Genomic DNA, 12543 nt, shown 5'->3' with positions numbered 1-12543 from the left:
GGACTCATTTGATCTAGAAACGTGTCAATCTGGAGATACTTAAGTTTGATTATAGGTAAAATGGACTCACTTGATCTAGAATAGTGTCAATCTGCAGATACTTAAGTTTGATTATGGGAAAAATGGGCTCACTTGATCTAGAATAGTGTCAATCTGGAGATACTTAAGATCGATTATGGGTAAAATGGACTCATTTGATCTAGAATAGTGTCAATCTGGAGATACTTAAGTTTGATTATGGGTAAAATGGACACACTTGATCTATAATATTGTGAACATTTACTAACTTGATCTAAAATGTGGTTAATATGAAATCAATCATCACAGAATATGGTCAAAACGGACTAAGACTTAATGTAGAATATGATTAAACTGTACTCAGTGCCATCTATGTGATTGAACCTTACTTCCTTTGCCCTTTAAATATAGTTTGGTTAGCATGTACATACTTTGCTTAGAATATAACGTATTAATTATAACATGGCTAACTTAAGCTCACAGTCCAAATATTGTTGCTTATAATTACCAGCACATACTTTCGCTAGGATAATGCGAATATGAGTCCATTTAACCTAGAATATTATTACTTAGGTAAACTGATTATGTTAAAACAGGGCTCACTGTCTACCGAAAATGTGGATACTCAATGAACCTTGTCAAGCTGGGTTCATTCAATGCATTACACTGTTTAGTTTGGGCACACTGAACCTACATAAGTATAGCTAATATGGCCAAACTAACCAGACAAATGGTTATCAAGGCACGATAAGGTTTACCTAGTCTCATTGTACATAGTGTGCAGTTAACCAGGAGTAAACTATAGCTCTCCGGAGTCACTTAATTTAAAATATGGTTAACAAGGCATCAAACTAGAATATGGATAATTTCGATGCAATGAGCCGATAATATGACCGCCACGGACACCCATCACCTCGACTATGGACTTATACATATGTTAACATTAAGTAAAGATAATTTGTATACACTGGACCTAAATACGGATAATCTAAGTTTCCTTAAACACAATGTGATGAGCCCTAAGAGTGTTTTAAAATCGTATACACGTGCAAGTCTGACTGACCCCAATACTAATTTCATCATGGAAAACTGGGAAGAAAGCTAAACATAACGCCTTCAGCACACACACACACACACACACACGCACACACACAAACACTGAATCTGTTGCAGTATCAAACAAAGTTAAATGTATCGTCCGTATTTGATTTGCGAAAACGACTATACTAAATAGAACACAAACATTATAATCCAAGAATTATCGACCGTCCCTCCCGCAGTGGCTGCTAACTTAATACGGAAAACTAATCAGTGTACCGTCACTACGTATTAACGGACGTAGTTTATATATGGTATAAACCAAACAAGAATTTTCTGATATATTCTTAGCGAAAACGTACATGAGCAAAGACATCCTATACGTAAAATATGTTGATGATGCAACATCAAATAGAAGAGTAATTCAACAAGATAACTGCAAACAACATTTTAGGAAGAAGAACATAAGTAGGAATTCAGTCTGCAAACGACATAACAGACTTACTTTAAATGTATATTAGTCATGTCTGGTCCGGGCCAAACTATAGTATCTTTCTATGTCCATATTTATGCAGGTTTGAACATTTGATACTTTCAAATATCCTTTAGATTAATTGTAACAGATGGCAGAAATATCTGTTTTTAGAGAATCTGTTTTCAATTTTACGTACAGCTATGAGCAAATTGGTCATTTATGACGCCTGAAAAGGAATAATACATTAAAGCGAAAGACAGTTTGGAATAGAACATAATAATTACCTATTTGAGCATTATCATAAAGCCGTAGATCGAAGGCTCTGTCCTGTCCCGCCCTGCAGACCGTCTCTGTTCCTATATCCCATTTCACAAGCACGCTGTTATTTGGGAAAATGTTTACAACGGTTCCTAGGTAGCCAGGGCCACCGTCTTGGTCGCCTAGGCGCCAGTCTGGGCCTCGGATGACTCGAATACCAGGTTTCATTGTAAATTGAGCGTCCTTTAGACTGAAAATATCAATTTTTAAAACTTCGAGGTCATATAAATTAGCAGTGAGAGTTGCATTTCAACCAAGAGAAGCAAGTTATGTTCCTTTTCTATAAGCAAAACTTCTTTTGTGTCAGGCAGTTGGGTGCCCTCCCCCACAATCCCCACACATACATCCTTTTCCCCAACGCCCACCCCATCCCCACCACCACCGCAATATACATAAGCAGAATGTTACACGTTTTTTTTTTCTTTTTTTAATGACATTTTGCGCATCTTACTGCATATAGTGTGCTTTTGGTGAATGTTTTATAAAAGAAATTTTCAGTTGCTGTGTTTTTATGTGTTAAATTAACGACAATGCCGCATAAGTATTTGAAGCTGAAGTTTTAGAAATAAAGAAATCAGACTAATAAAATAATAGTTCTTTTCTTCAAATTTTTACGCAATGATCTCCCTTACCTATAGGCAGAGATTTCTGAAGTTGAAAGGACGCAACCCCTGCGTGCAGTTTGACTTTTAAGAAAAGTCATATTGGAAAGTTATTATTTCGTACTGGTAACAGGAAGAGTTTGGCATATTGGGTTAAAAAAAATATATAATTTCCTCCACCTTTTTTACACACACATTTATTTCAGCTTGATTTTTTGCTTGATAAATGCGTATAATTCCTTTTTAAAGCGGACTCAAGCGGAATTTATACAGGTCAACATTTCCTTATCTGAAAAAATTGATAATACGGACATACACATGTATATCATTTAAAGGCACATTTAATCTTACAACAATAAAAAAGTACAATACGTCAATGGTTTTTTTATAGTGACGACAGTATATCTGATACGATGTAAATACAAGTAGGAGCCACAGGCACCAGTATCGGACCTGGGACAAAGAATATGGCCTTGTTTTTCATCCTAAATGAGTTCAAAATGAAAAATATGTAATGAAATATGACCCCCTACAAATGATACATATGTCTATTGAAGGCCAGAATCTCGAGAATCGAGCCTGCGAGCAATGGGTTCACTTCCCGGGCCGTTGTGAAATTAATTTTCTAGACATTTGAACAAACTACCTATCACTATTTCACATGTACATTTAGCTACAAAATGAGACCGACCCCAATTCTCTAGCCCTCCCCGTTCATGAAATATCTATCAGAAAACGAGTGACTTTCTGCTGCAAGTTCCAGGTAGACAGAAATGTGGCACAACGAAACGGTACTAAATCACGGACTAAAAGATGTTTAATGAGAAGTAAAATAAAGTTTCTTTTAAAATTCCATGCAACATTTATTAAGTCCATGTATCAGAAAATATTTGAGGATAAATATAATACCTACTACATTGTAATATTGATTACATGGTTTAAACATGGTTTAAGAACAACGCCTTACCCGAAAAAAAAAGTTCAGTTTTGTGATAAGCCATGTTTTTGTACTTTTGATTACAGAGCAGTCCGTTTTTAGGTAACGTTATACATAACGGTTACCGTACTGGAAGTGGTTCTGTCTTGAATTTATAAGGCAAAGACATGCTAATTTCTGTAACCACTTAAGTCACTACGTCATAAATAAACATTAGTCATAAAAGGGTCTAACCCACACATTTCAGGTGAAAAATGATAAATTTCTCTTAAAAAATCCATAAAAAAGTGAAAATTCTGATTGCAAGTGCCTGGTGGTACATAGATCTACTTGATTTTTTCATGATAGATCTTTTCTTATTTAAATATATAATAATAAAAAAAAATTATGCAGACGGTAGTAAACCATTGCAATGATTTTGAAATAATCCAGAAAATTTACATTCTTCTTTCACCAACTTTATCATTTTTCATTCAATCATTGTCATACATTTTATGTCAGACTTGGTGAAAATGAACATGTTAAATTTGAGATTTCACCAAAACTGTTGGAGAGTAGCTTTAACTCACATAACTGAAAAGTTATTGAACTTTTTGATGACCGTTTACGTTATGCAGGTCATCCACGAAAACAAACACGGATACTTAACCTAATACACAGATCTATACCAGTGTCCGTACATGTCCTACTTTCGGTTCTGAATAAACACTACGTACAGTATACAAAATCTACATGTTTATCGTATCATCTGACTAACTGACTAACCGCGTCTCATTTTTTATGTATACGAGCTATTACATGATTTAAACACGAAACAAGAAGCAAGAAACTTACCTTTATATATTTTAACGGGAAACTCTTTGAGAGGAAAAAATATTTTCCCTACTTTCGTTTTCATTAACTGTATTCCAAGGGCGATAATCAGGTTTTCAACAAAATGGTATATACAGTCGCATTCAAAAGGACCGTTCCTACAAAGGTTTTAAGGGTACATTTACTGTAAAAATACGATTTTAGAGAAAGAACCAAATAATCTAGTGAATATGTTTTGAGGGAATAAGAGTTTTATCGTTACACATCGTTGCCTGTATTATTAAGTCAATGGTCATTTGCGGTAGGGTGATTTTGAATCGAACTATACTTAACGAAACGAGTATATATAGTACTACTCCCGCACGACAATTAAACGACAATATGTAGAGATAGGCCCTAAAATTTTCAATGATAGAATTTCATTAAATAAAGTCTAGAAATTAATTTCCAAGTCCTTGAAATAACCAAAAATGATTTCACAAATGTGAAGTTTATGATAGTTTTGTTAATATCAATAACAGAAGTTTTAATTTTTAATTTAAAGTTGTGATCCACAAAGAATGACAACTCTTGCCTTGGGCTAGTACTTATAAGTAGAGATCTATTAGTTTACTTCCCTTGCAATTACACAATTGAGTGGAAAATGAAAACTGTTTAAGACACAATATCATACTTTTTTGCACAACAAAATCATTAAGGATTTATTCATTTGTGTTTGATTTACCCCTCAAGACATGGTTCCTATGATTCTGTCAACTTACATATGGTAAAAAATTAACTTTTAACAAGCCAATAATAAAACGAAGTACCAGTAGGTAAATAATAGTGCAGATAATACAGTTTTTCTTGTATCAAAATGTCACAATAGATCCACTTTTGTAATACAGAACACCTGGTAGGATTAGTAAAGGTGCAATTATATTGATCTCTATTTCCTATGCCTACAATATGATTATATCATTATTTGATTGTTATGGTTCTCATGCATCGTTAAACTTAAAAAGATTGTCAGTGATAGAAGTTAAGTGCATGCTGTAATGTTATACAAAATATATTCTATATATTGAAACGTTTTAATGAAGAAAAATCATAAAAAATATATAATAAACATGTTATTGTTTAAGTTATCGTGCGGGATTTATATAATATATACGTGACCTACCACCATTTCATAGCTTTATTTCAAAAAATTCCTATGAGGAGACCCGTTGACCCCCCCCCCCCCCCCCCCCCCCGTATTACACCCTCCAATACTTAGCCCAACTTGACGCCGTAAGACTGCGTTCTAAACTGGTGTCACCATCCCCCAATCCCAACCACCTACATTCAAATATTTCTGAATCAGGACTTGATATGATATTCTAAACAGCCATGTAAAGTATGTAAGGTATGCCTTACAGAGATAAAAGATAAATGAAAAATAGATTTAGATCTATAAGTTTTAAAGTACAAATTATTAAGTGCCAGATGTGCAAATGAAATGTTATACAATCTAACTGTATGCAATGCATGTTCGAAAAAGTTCGACACATGATAGGTCATATGGCGACTTTCCAGCTTTAATGAAGGTGCCCCTCTGTGCATTATTTCATATATTTCATCACGAGCGGGCACCTGGGTAGAACCACTGACCTTCCGTAAGCCAGCTGGATGGCTTCCTCACATGAAGAATTCAACGGCCCGAGTGAGGCTCGAACCCACATCGATGAGGGGCAAGTGATTTGAAGTCAGCGACCTTAACCACTCGACCACGGAGCCCCCTGTATGTGTGTTGTAGCTGCTTGGTATCGTTTCCAACAGATGTCTTCCACGACACGCCGAGTGATGTGACATTATTAACTGATCGCTTTCTTTCTGAAATGAAGAAAAATTAAAGACGTTCATTTTAAGTGACGCAAAAAAACATATTCAACGGCAAAATTCAAATTGTTTACGATACTCTTTGAACATCTGTACCTCAGATTCCAAAAAGCTCAATTATCTGATGATAATCCTAGCAAGTTTCAAGCCTGTCCGTACGTCTACACTTGCGCTCTGGCTCTCAAGAGTGACCCGGTATGGTCATGTATAATAACTTTACCGCAGAGGGATATTTTGAATGTTGTCTATCTATCTATCTTCCGTAGACGTCAAACCCCTTGCGGGAACGTAGACGTTGTCCGTCACGAAAAGGAGTCAAAATACAGGATGCTGTTTTCGATGGGGGAAAATTTGCTGCAAAAAGGTCGACTTTGGCTGTTGGTTTCGCTTTTAGACCTGGAATGTCGTGGAAATATTTGTAGTATGCATTGTGTATACCTACGTTTAACAAAGGTCGATTTTCAGTTCCGAGTGCATCTGTATCACAGTGATACTCTGTCTAGGTTGTATTTTTATTAGTTTCTGGCAAATCTCCGCGAAATGGAATCAGACTGTTCGGAATGCATGGAGAAATTATTAGATTGGAGATGTACTTTAGTCAGATTGGTAATTAACCTATGTCGGTTAATATAGGTGTTACCTAGTTTACCTCTACTCGTTCTTAGGCGGAGGAACATTGCGCTCCTAAAGTCGCGCAATTTTTTTCCGCTGAAGAACTCGTTCATATTTCCCGATACAAAGCTAATAACCTATAAATATAGTACAGTTAAATTAGAACATAGATAGCTGACTTAAGGGTTACAGTAGTCTATCTCTTTGCAAATAGACTAGAACAGGTAGGGGATGTCAACGGCCGGCTGTATTCTAAGGAAGTAATGCGTTCTTAAATTTTGAATTAAGTAATTTAGATTCCTGGATTGGATGTGGTAGCGGTGGTCTACATAGCTTAGACTGCAAACTTTGACTTTGTAAAATATTACAGGGGTTGGAGGAGTTGAGACGATGCAAGTTTTAATGGAGAGTTATCACTGGGAAACACTACTTCTTGTTTCAGACGAACCGTGTCGCTGATATTCTTATCATTTCAATTCTACTTGTTATTGGATTGAGTTATAGTTTGAAAACAGTGGAACAATTGTCTGTATAGTGACTGACAAAGGTTTGTTCATTTCTGAATAATTTGTCTTGACAGCAAAGAAAATTGCTTGCGTTATATGTACTATCATTGCTATCGTTTGGCCAGTTTAGATCTTTTACGTCTGTAACCTCGTTCCGCCCGCTTAGCTCAGTAGGTAAGAGCGTTGGTCTACGGATCTCGGGGTCGCGAGTTCGATCCTCGGGCGGGGCGTATGTTCTCCGTGACTATTTGATAAAACGACATTGTGTCTGAAATCATTAGTCCTCCACCTCTGATTCATATGGGGAAGTTGGCAGTTACTTGCGGAGAACAGGTTTGTACTGGTACAGAATCCAGGAATACTTGTTAGGTTAACTGCCCGCCGTTACATGACTGAAATACTGTTGAAAAACGGCGTTAAACCCAAAACAAACAAAACGACTGTAACCTCACGGCACTAAGCATCTTCAGTGTATGTTCAGTTTAGTGTAATATATAGCTTGTGATAACTTGAATATGGTAACGCTGAAGCACGTCGATTACGGAGGTTACAACAAACGGGAAACATGTATTATAAAAGTTTAAGCAATGTTTGTTTCCTTTTTAACAGCAATATACAAAATACTCCTGTCTCCTCATCTACTAAACATTCATACATTTGAAAACCCTTTTGTTGCTTGTGTAGCTGTCTGTCTGCGACTTTTAAGTGTTGTTAAATACTTTTATTTCACGGGGTAATTATCTTTTTTTTATATAAAAAATGGTATTCTAAATAATAACAATAACTTTATCATCTATTAAGCAATTGACAAAAATAAGATACTCTACCAAACGAACAAAATGAATCAACAGAACCTTGAATAAACAGACATATTATTTTTCTTGCATACCGTATTATACGAATTATAGAATAAACAAAACTAAACGGAATACTTCCTTTGCGACACTCTTTCTTATAGTAGTGTATTTACAAAAAGCAGGGGAAATTAACGTCCGTAAACATTATGGTAAGGCCTTAAAAAAAAAATCTTTGTTTCCGGTAACATGCTCAAAAAAATTAGGGTAGGTAGGTCGGAAAAACTTTTTTTTTTTTTGGATTTTTTTTTATTAAGGGAAACTTTTCAGAAATTATTTTTGTGTCAAAAAATGAATACAAATAGGGGGGTTATGCCTCTAGAGCATCAGTTAGTTGATTTATAACATCACTGACCATGTTTAAAGCATAAAAAGTGCAGTATTGCATTTTTTGGTCAAAAAGTTGAAAAAAATGTTTTCCAAGGCCATAAAAACATTTAGGGTCGGGCCAAAAATTTAGGGTAGGTCGGGATACCGGAAACAAACAATTTTTTTTACGCCTAAACAGAAATGACAAAGTGATGTTGCAAAGACGCACACCATCAAAGTTCCTGTTTAGTTTTGTCATTTGTAGAGTAACTTAATGTTTTTATGTAAAGTGACTTATTTTGAATCGAGAAATATACTATAACGAACAAAATTACTATCAAGGTATTTGATTTTTATCGAAGTATACATAAACAAAATATCTGTTTTTAATAAATGAATGCATGAATCGGTAGTTGACATTAGCAGCTCGAGAGTCATCTGGCATGCATGGGTAAAATTACCGGAAAAACAGTCCGGCTTGCAACGATATCATTTTCAATTTTTTGTACTAGGTGTCTAAGGTATTAATAAAATTTGCAAAAAGATCCTTTGGAAGCATATAGAACGCAACCAAGAAGAATAATAGCAGACTCGGCTTGATTGAGTCTGTTCTTGAGAGGTAATGAAATGTGCAGCACCTCTCACGCCACCTAGCACCGGCTTAAACGGAACTCTATTACACATCAATTGAATGAACTGCATGATCTCAAAGGACAAGAAAATATAACAACACTGAATCATTGTTTAATCATTAAAACGTGTATGCAAAAGGTCTAAAAATATTACAGTTTTACATTTGGTAGTCAAAGTTAGTTAGTAAAATCACAGAAAAAGCCATTGACACAGTGTAAACTTATAAAATAGTGCGATCGATTCGCAGCAAAAAATGCCAAAATACTTCAGAAAATGGGAAAAGCACCAAGTTTGGCACACTTTTATATAAAAGCAAAAGACACATTTTGTTTCATGGGACCCAACTGATATCTTTCAAGATGGCCGATAAGGCGGCCATTTTAAAAATGGCCACCAAAACTTGATATTAACTATTAGGAATTTAAATAAAAGCTCATCGTATTTACGTTCATTCCCAAAATGCACTGAAATATAAATGTATATGATAGGATGAATCTTATTCTTTTATAAAAACATAAAATAACAATTCAAATGCAGTTAATTTCTTTCTGTTTCCATGGTAACGGGGAAAATGTAGCCATTAAACCTCTGTTTCGTGTTATCAAAACAAAATCTTTGTCATGTTCTCATATTTTATATTTTTATCTTATTTTACTTATGTAGTTTGTATTATATAACTTGTATTTAATCCACTACAACATATTAGAAGATCGTTGTTATTCCCCTACCAGTCAGGCAGTGTTTAGCCAGAGGGGACTTATACGTTGCACCCATATGCCTGTCAGTCCGTAAGTCATGGAAAATGGTATACTGCGATATCTTTAAAAGTACAATATATTTTTTATGAAACATGGTACATAGATGGATGGCACTGTGGAGAATGCCAAAAACATTTAATTTGTTGTTATGACAACTAATATGATTGCTATTGCAACAAGTAGTCCAATAATACGACAAAAATGTGTCACCTTGCGATTTTTTTTAAAGTAAGGGAGATGTTCCTCGACAAATTGTACATAGATAGAAAGAAAAGTTGAGAACATCATAGTTATCTTATTTTGTCATTTTTTACATCCGTTCGTCCGTCTGTATGTCCGTCCATCAGTCAAAATGGTGAATTCTTCTAAAACTTTAGAAGAACAATTTTTAAAGTTTTCTTCATGAAAACTGGTTTATACGAGATGGGAAGTAATATGGAGAATATGCAGGTCCTTTAGCTTATTTTCTATGCAAAAATGTTTGGTCTCTTTGTTACCAAATATGACAAATACCCTTTTCGGTTAGGGAATTAAAATGCACTATTACGGGCTAGTAGAATCGAATGAAACAACGTTAATAACTATGGACCGAGTGTCACAATATCTGCATGATACATTGGTCAGATAGATTATGCAATACAACCTGTGTAACAAGGAAAAATATGTCTGAAAATATTGCATTTGCCTTTATGGTCTTTCTTGGAAAACACATAGTAACTATTCTGTGATATATACAACTTAACACAGTGACAAATGTACGTGTATCAGTACACATTATCACAAGATGGTAGACAACATAAGTAAATTTGAATAAGGTTTTTGTTGAGAATTTCAGCACTTGGCTTTACATCTTCCTCAACAGCCTTTGTATAGTTTGCACATGCATATGAGAAGCTACTGAGGCAAGAATACCAGAAAGGTTCTGATTTGTCAAAATACCTCATTCCTCTTGACTAAAAATCTCAGGAAATGCCTGCTTCACATTTGGCCTGCGATGCATCCATGGAACACGTAGACTACCCGCATCCGTGCGGCCTCCGTGTGGAGGCAGGAGGCGGCAGTGCGATTTCCCTACGGATTCATGGGCTCCATAGCCTCTATGATTTTGTTTAGCGAAAAGTTATACAAATTTGAAAGAAAGTCGTAAGCCCGTAGCCCATAGACATGTCGCAGATGGCATTGCACAATACCTGCACTGTCATCTTTAGACGACTGCGTGCTGATCGTGCAGCTAACGCATGATTTTCCGCAGACATAGTGCCAAAAAGATATCCTACAAAGAATTTAGACCTGTGGATCTATCACAAGGCCCTTGCATACCTGCCGTAAGGTTGCCGCTCGCTACCCGTGCAGTACCCTTGAAATCGCACAGATGTTGATCAAATTTGCGCGACAACCCTACAGCGGACGTACCATTGGCGTGTAGTGGTCTTGATATGAGCAAAACATTTTTCAGTTGGTCGTACAATTTCCATGAGAAGCTTGCAGAGACTTCACGGCAAGCGAACATCCGATAGTCTGTACAAAAATGTCACGATGCTTGTATATAATGTGAACAGATACGCCGTAGCCCGTAGCCACCTATGATACCTCAAAAACCGTAAGGGAAATTATATTAACTAACTTATCGCATAGCGCCCAAGTCAAATGTGAATTAGACAAAAGGAATAAATATCTGACACCATGTGTGCCCAACTTGATAAGCAACCTTTTAAAGTATATTCAAGAGTTGAAGCAATCGATGGAGTAATGCACACTGTAGACCTAGTGTGCGTGAACAGATGCTTGCGAGCCTCATTGACATCTGCTGCAGGACATGTTCTTTATTAAGAAGAGCATTGAAAGACTCTATCGTAGGCATTTGATCTAAGAAGGGCTAAATTTTTAAGGGGGAAAGAACTAAGAATGATGTTGTGAAATCAAAGAAACTAGTAAAAGTTTCCAAAGTATTTTTTTTTTTTTTTTTTGCCACGCACTTAGAAATCCTATGTAATTTTTACAACCTGTGAAGGCAAAGTATCACTCAAAGCTTGCAAGGAAAACAAAAATTATGACTTTAAATCACAGAATGACAGATCAAAACAGAAAAATTGCATTTTATCCATACGTACCACAAATGTCAAGTGGTATAAATCTTTGGTGTGAAATGTTTGTTGTACTGTCTATTTTAAGGTTTTATTTCAGCGCAAAGCAAGGTAAGAAAAATCTTTTTCTTCGCACTTCGCTTACTCCTGTTTTCTTAAAAAACGAAGAGAAATATTTAAATTTATTTCTAGCTCGCCACCAAAAGCAATCCGACGGACAACATTTCAGTTTGTTGTGGCCTAAATATTACATTTTTATTCAGTTTCTGTTTTATCTTTCTTCTCTTTATAGCAATGACTAGTACGTGATTATTTGAGCTGTGCCATGAGAAAACCAACATAGTGGGTTTGCGACCAGCAAGGATCCAGACTAGCCTGCGCATCCGCGCAGTCTGGTCAGGATCCATGCTATTCGCTTTCAAAGCCTATTGCAATTAGAGAAACTGTTAGCGAACAGCATGGATCCTGACCAGACTGCGCGGATGCGCAGGCTGGTCTGGATCCTTGCTGGTCGCAAACCCACTATGTTGGTTTTCTCATGGCGCGGCTAAATTTTTATTTAGTGATTTAATTCTGTACATGATTTTCAGTTACATTTGATTCGGTTTCCTGACAGGTGTTTATTACTGATTCCCACTGTAATAAGTGCAGTCGGAAGTACGTCATTCTGCATCAGTAATTGCAGTCAAAACTGCCTGCATCACTACAAATTTAGGCAATGCCTAA

At 35.9% G+C, this 12543-nt stretch overlaps 1 protein-coding gene across 4 annotated transcripts in view; it reads right to left on the bottom strand.

Moving 5' to 3' along the window:
* Nucleotides 1–4362, bottom strand: part of LOC123527010 (E3 ubiquitin-protein ligase MIB2-like) — a 37481-nt gene extending 33119 nt beyond the window's left edge. For all 4 annotated transcript variants that reach the window (XM_053523641.1, XM_053523643.1, XM_053523642.1 and 1 more), the window contains exons 1-2: nucleotides 4223–4362; nucleotides 1816–2039 (exon numbers count right to left, since the gene is read on the bottom strand). In XM_053523641.1, coding sequence (XP_053379616.1) covers nucleotides 1816–2017 — 202 coding nt within the window. In that variant the 5' untranslated portion in view covers nucleotides 2018–2039; nucleotides 4223–4362. The remainder of the gene's footprint in view (nucleotides 1–1815; nucleotides 2040–4222) is intronic.
* Nucleotides 4363–12543: the final 8181 nt, after the last annotated feature.

Source organism: Mercenaria mercenaria, chromosome 14 (genome assembly GCF_021730395.1).
Source record: "Mercenaria mercenaria strain notata chromosome 14, MADL_Memer_1, whole genome shotgun sequence".
In the NCBI taxonomy this organism is placed as follows: domain Eukaryota; kingdom Metazoa; phylum Mollusca; class Bivalvia; order Venerida; family Veneridae; genus Mercenaria; species Mercenaria mercenaria.
The sequence above is the reverse complement of the archived record's forward strand: the minus strand, read 5'-3'. Positions and strand labels throughout refer to the sequence as shown.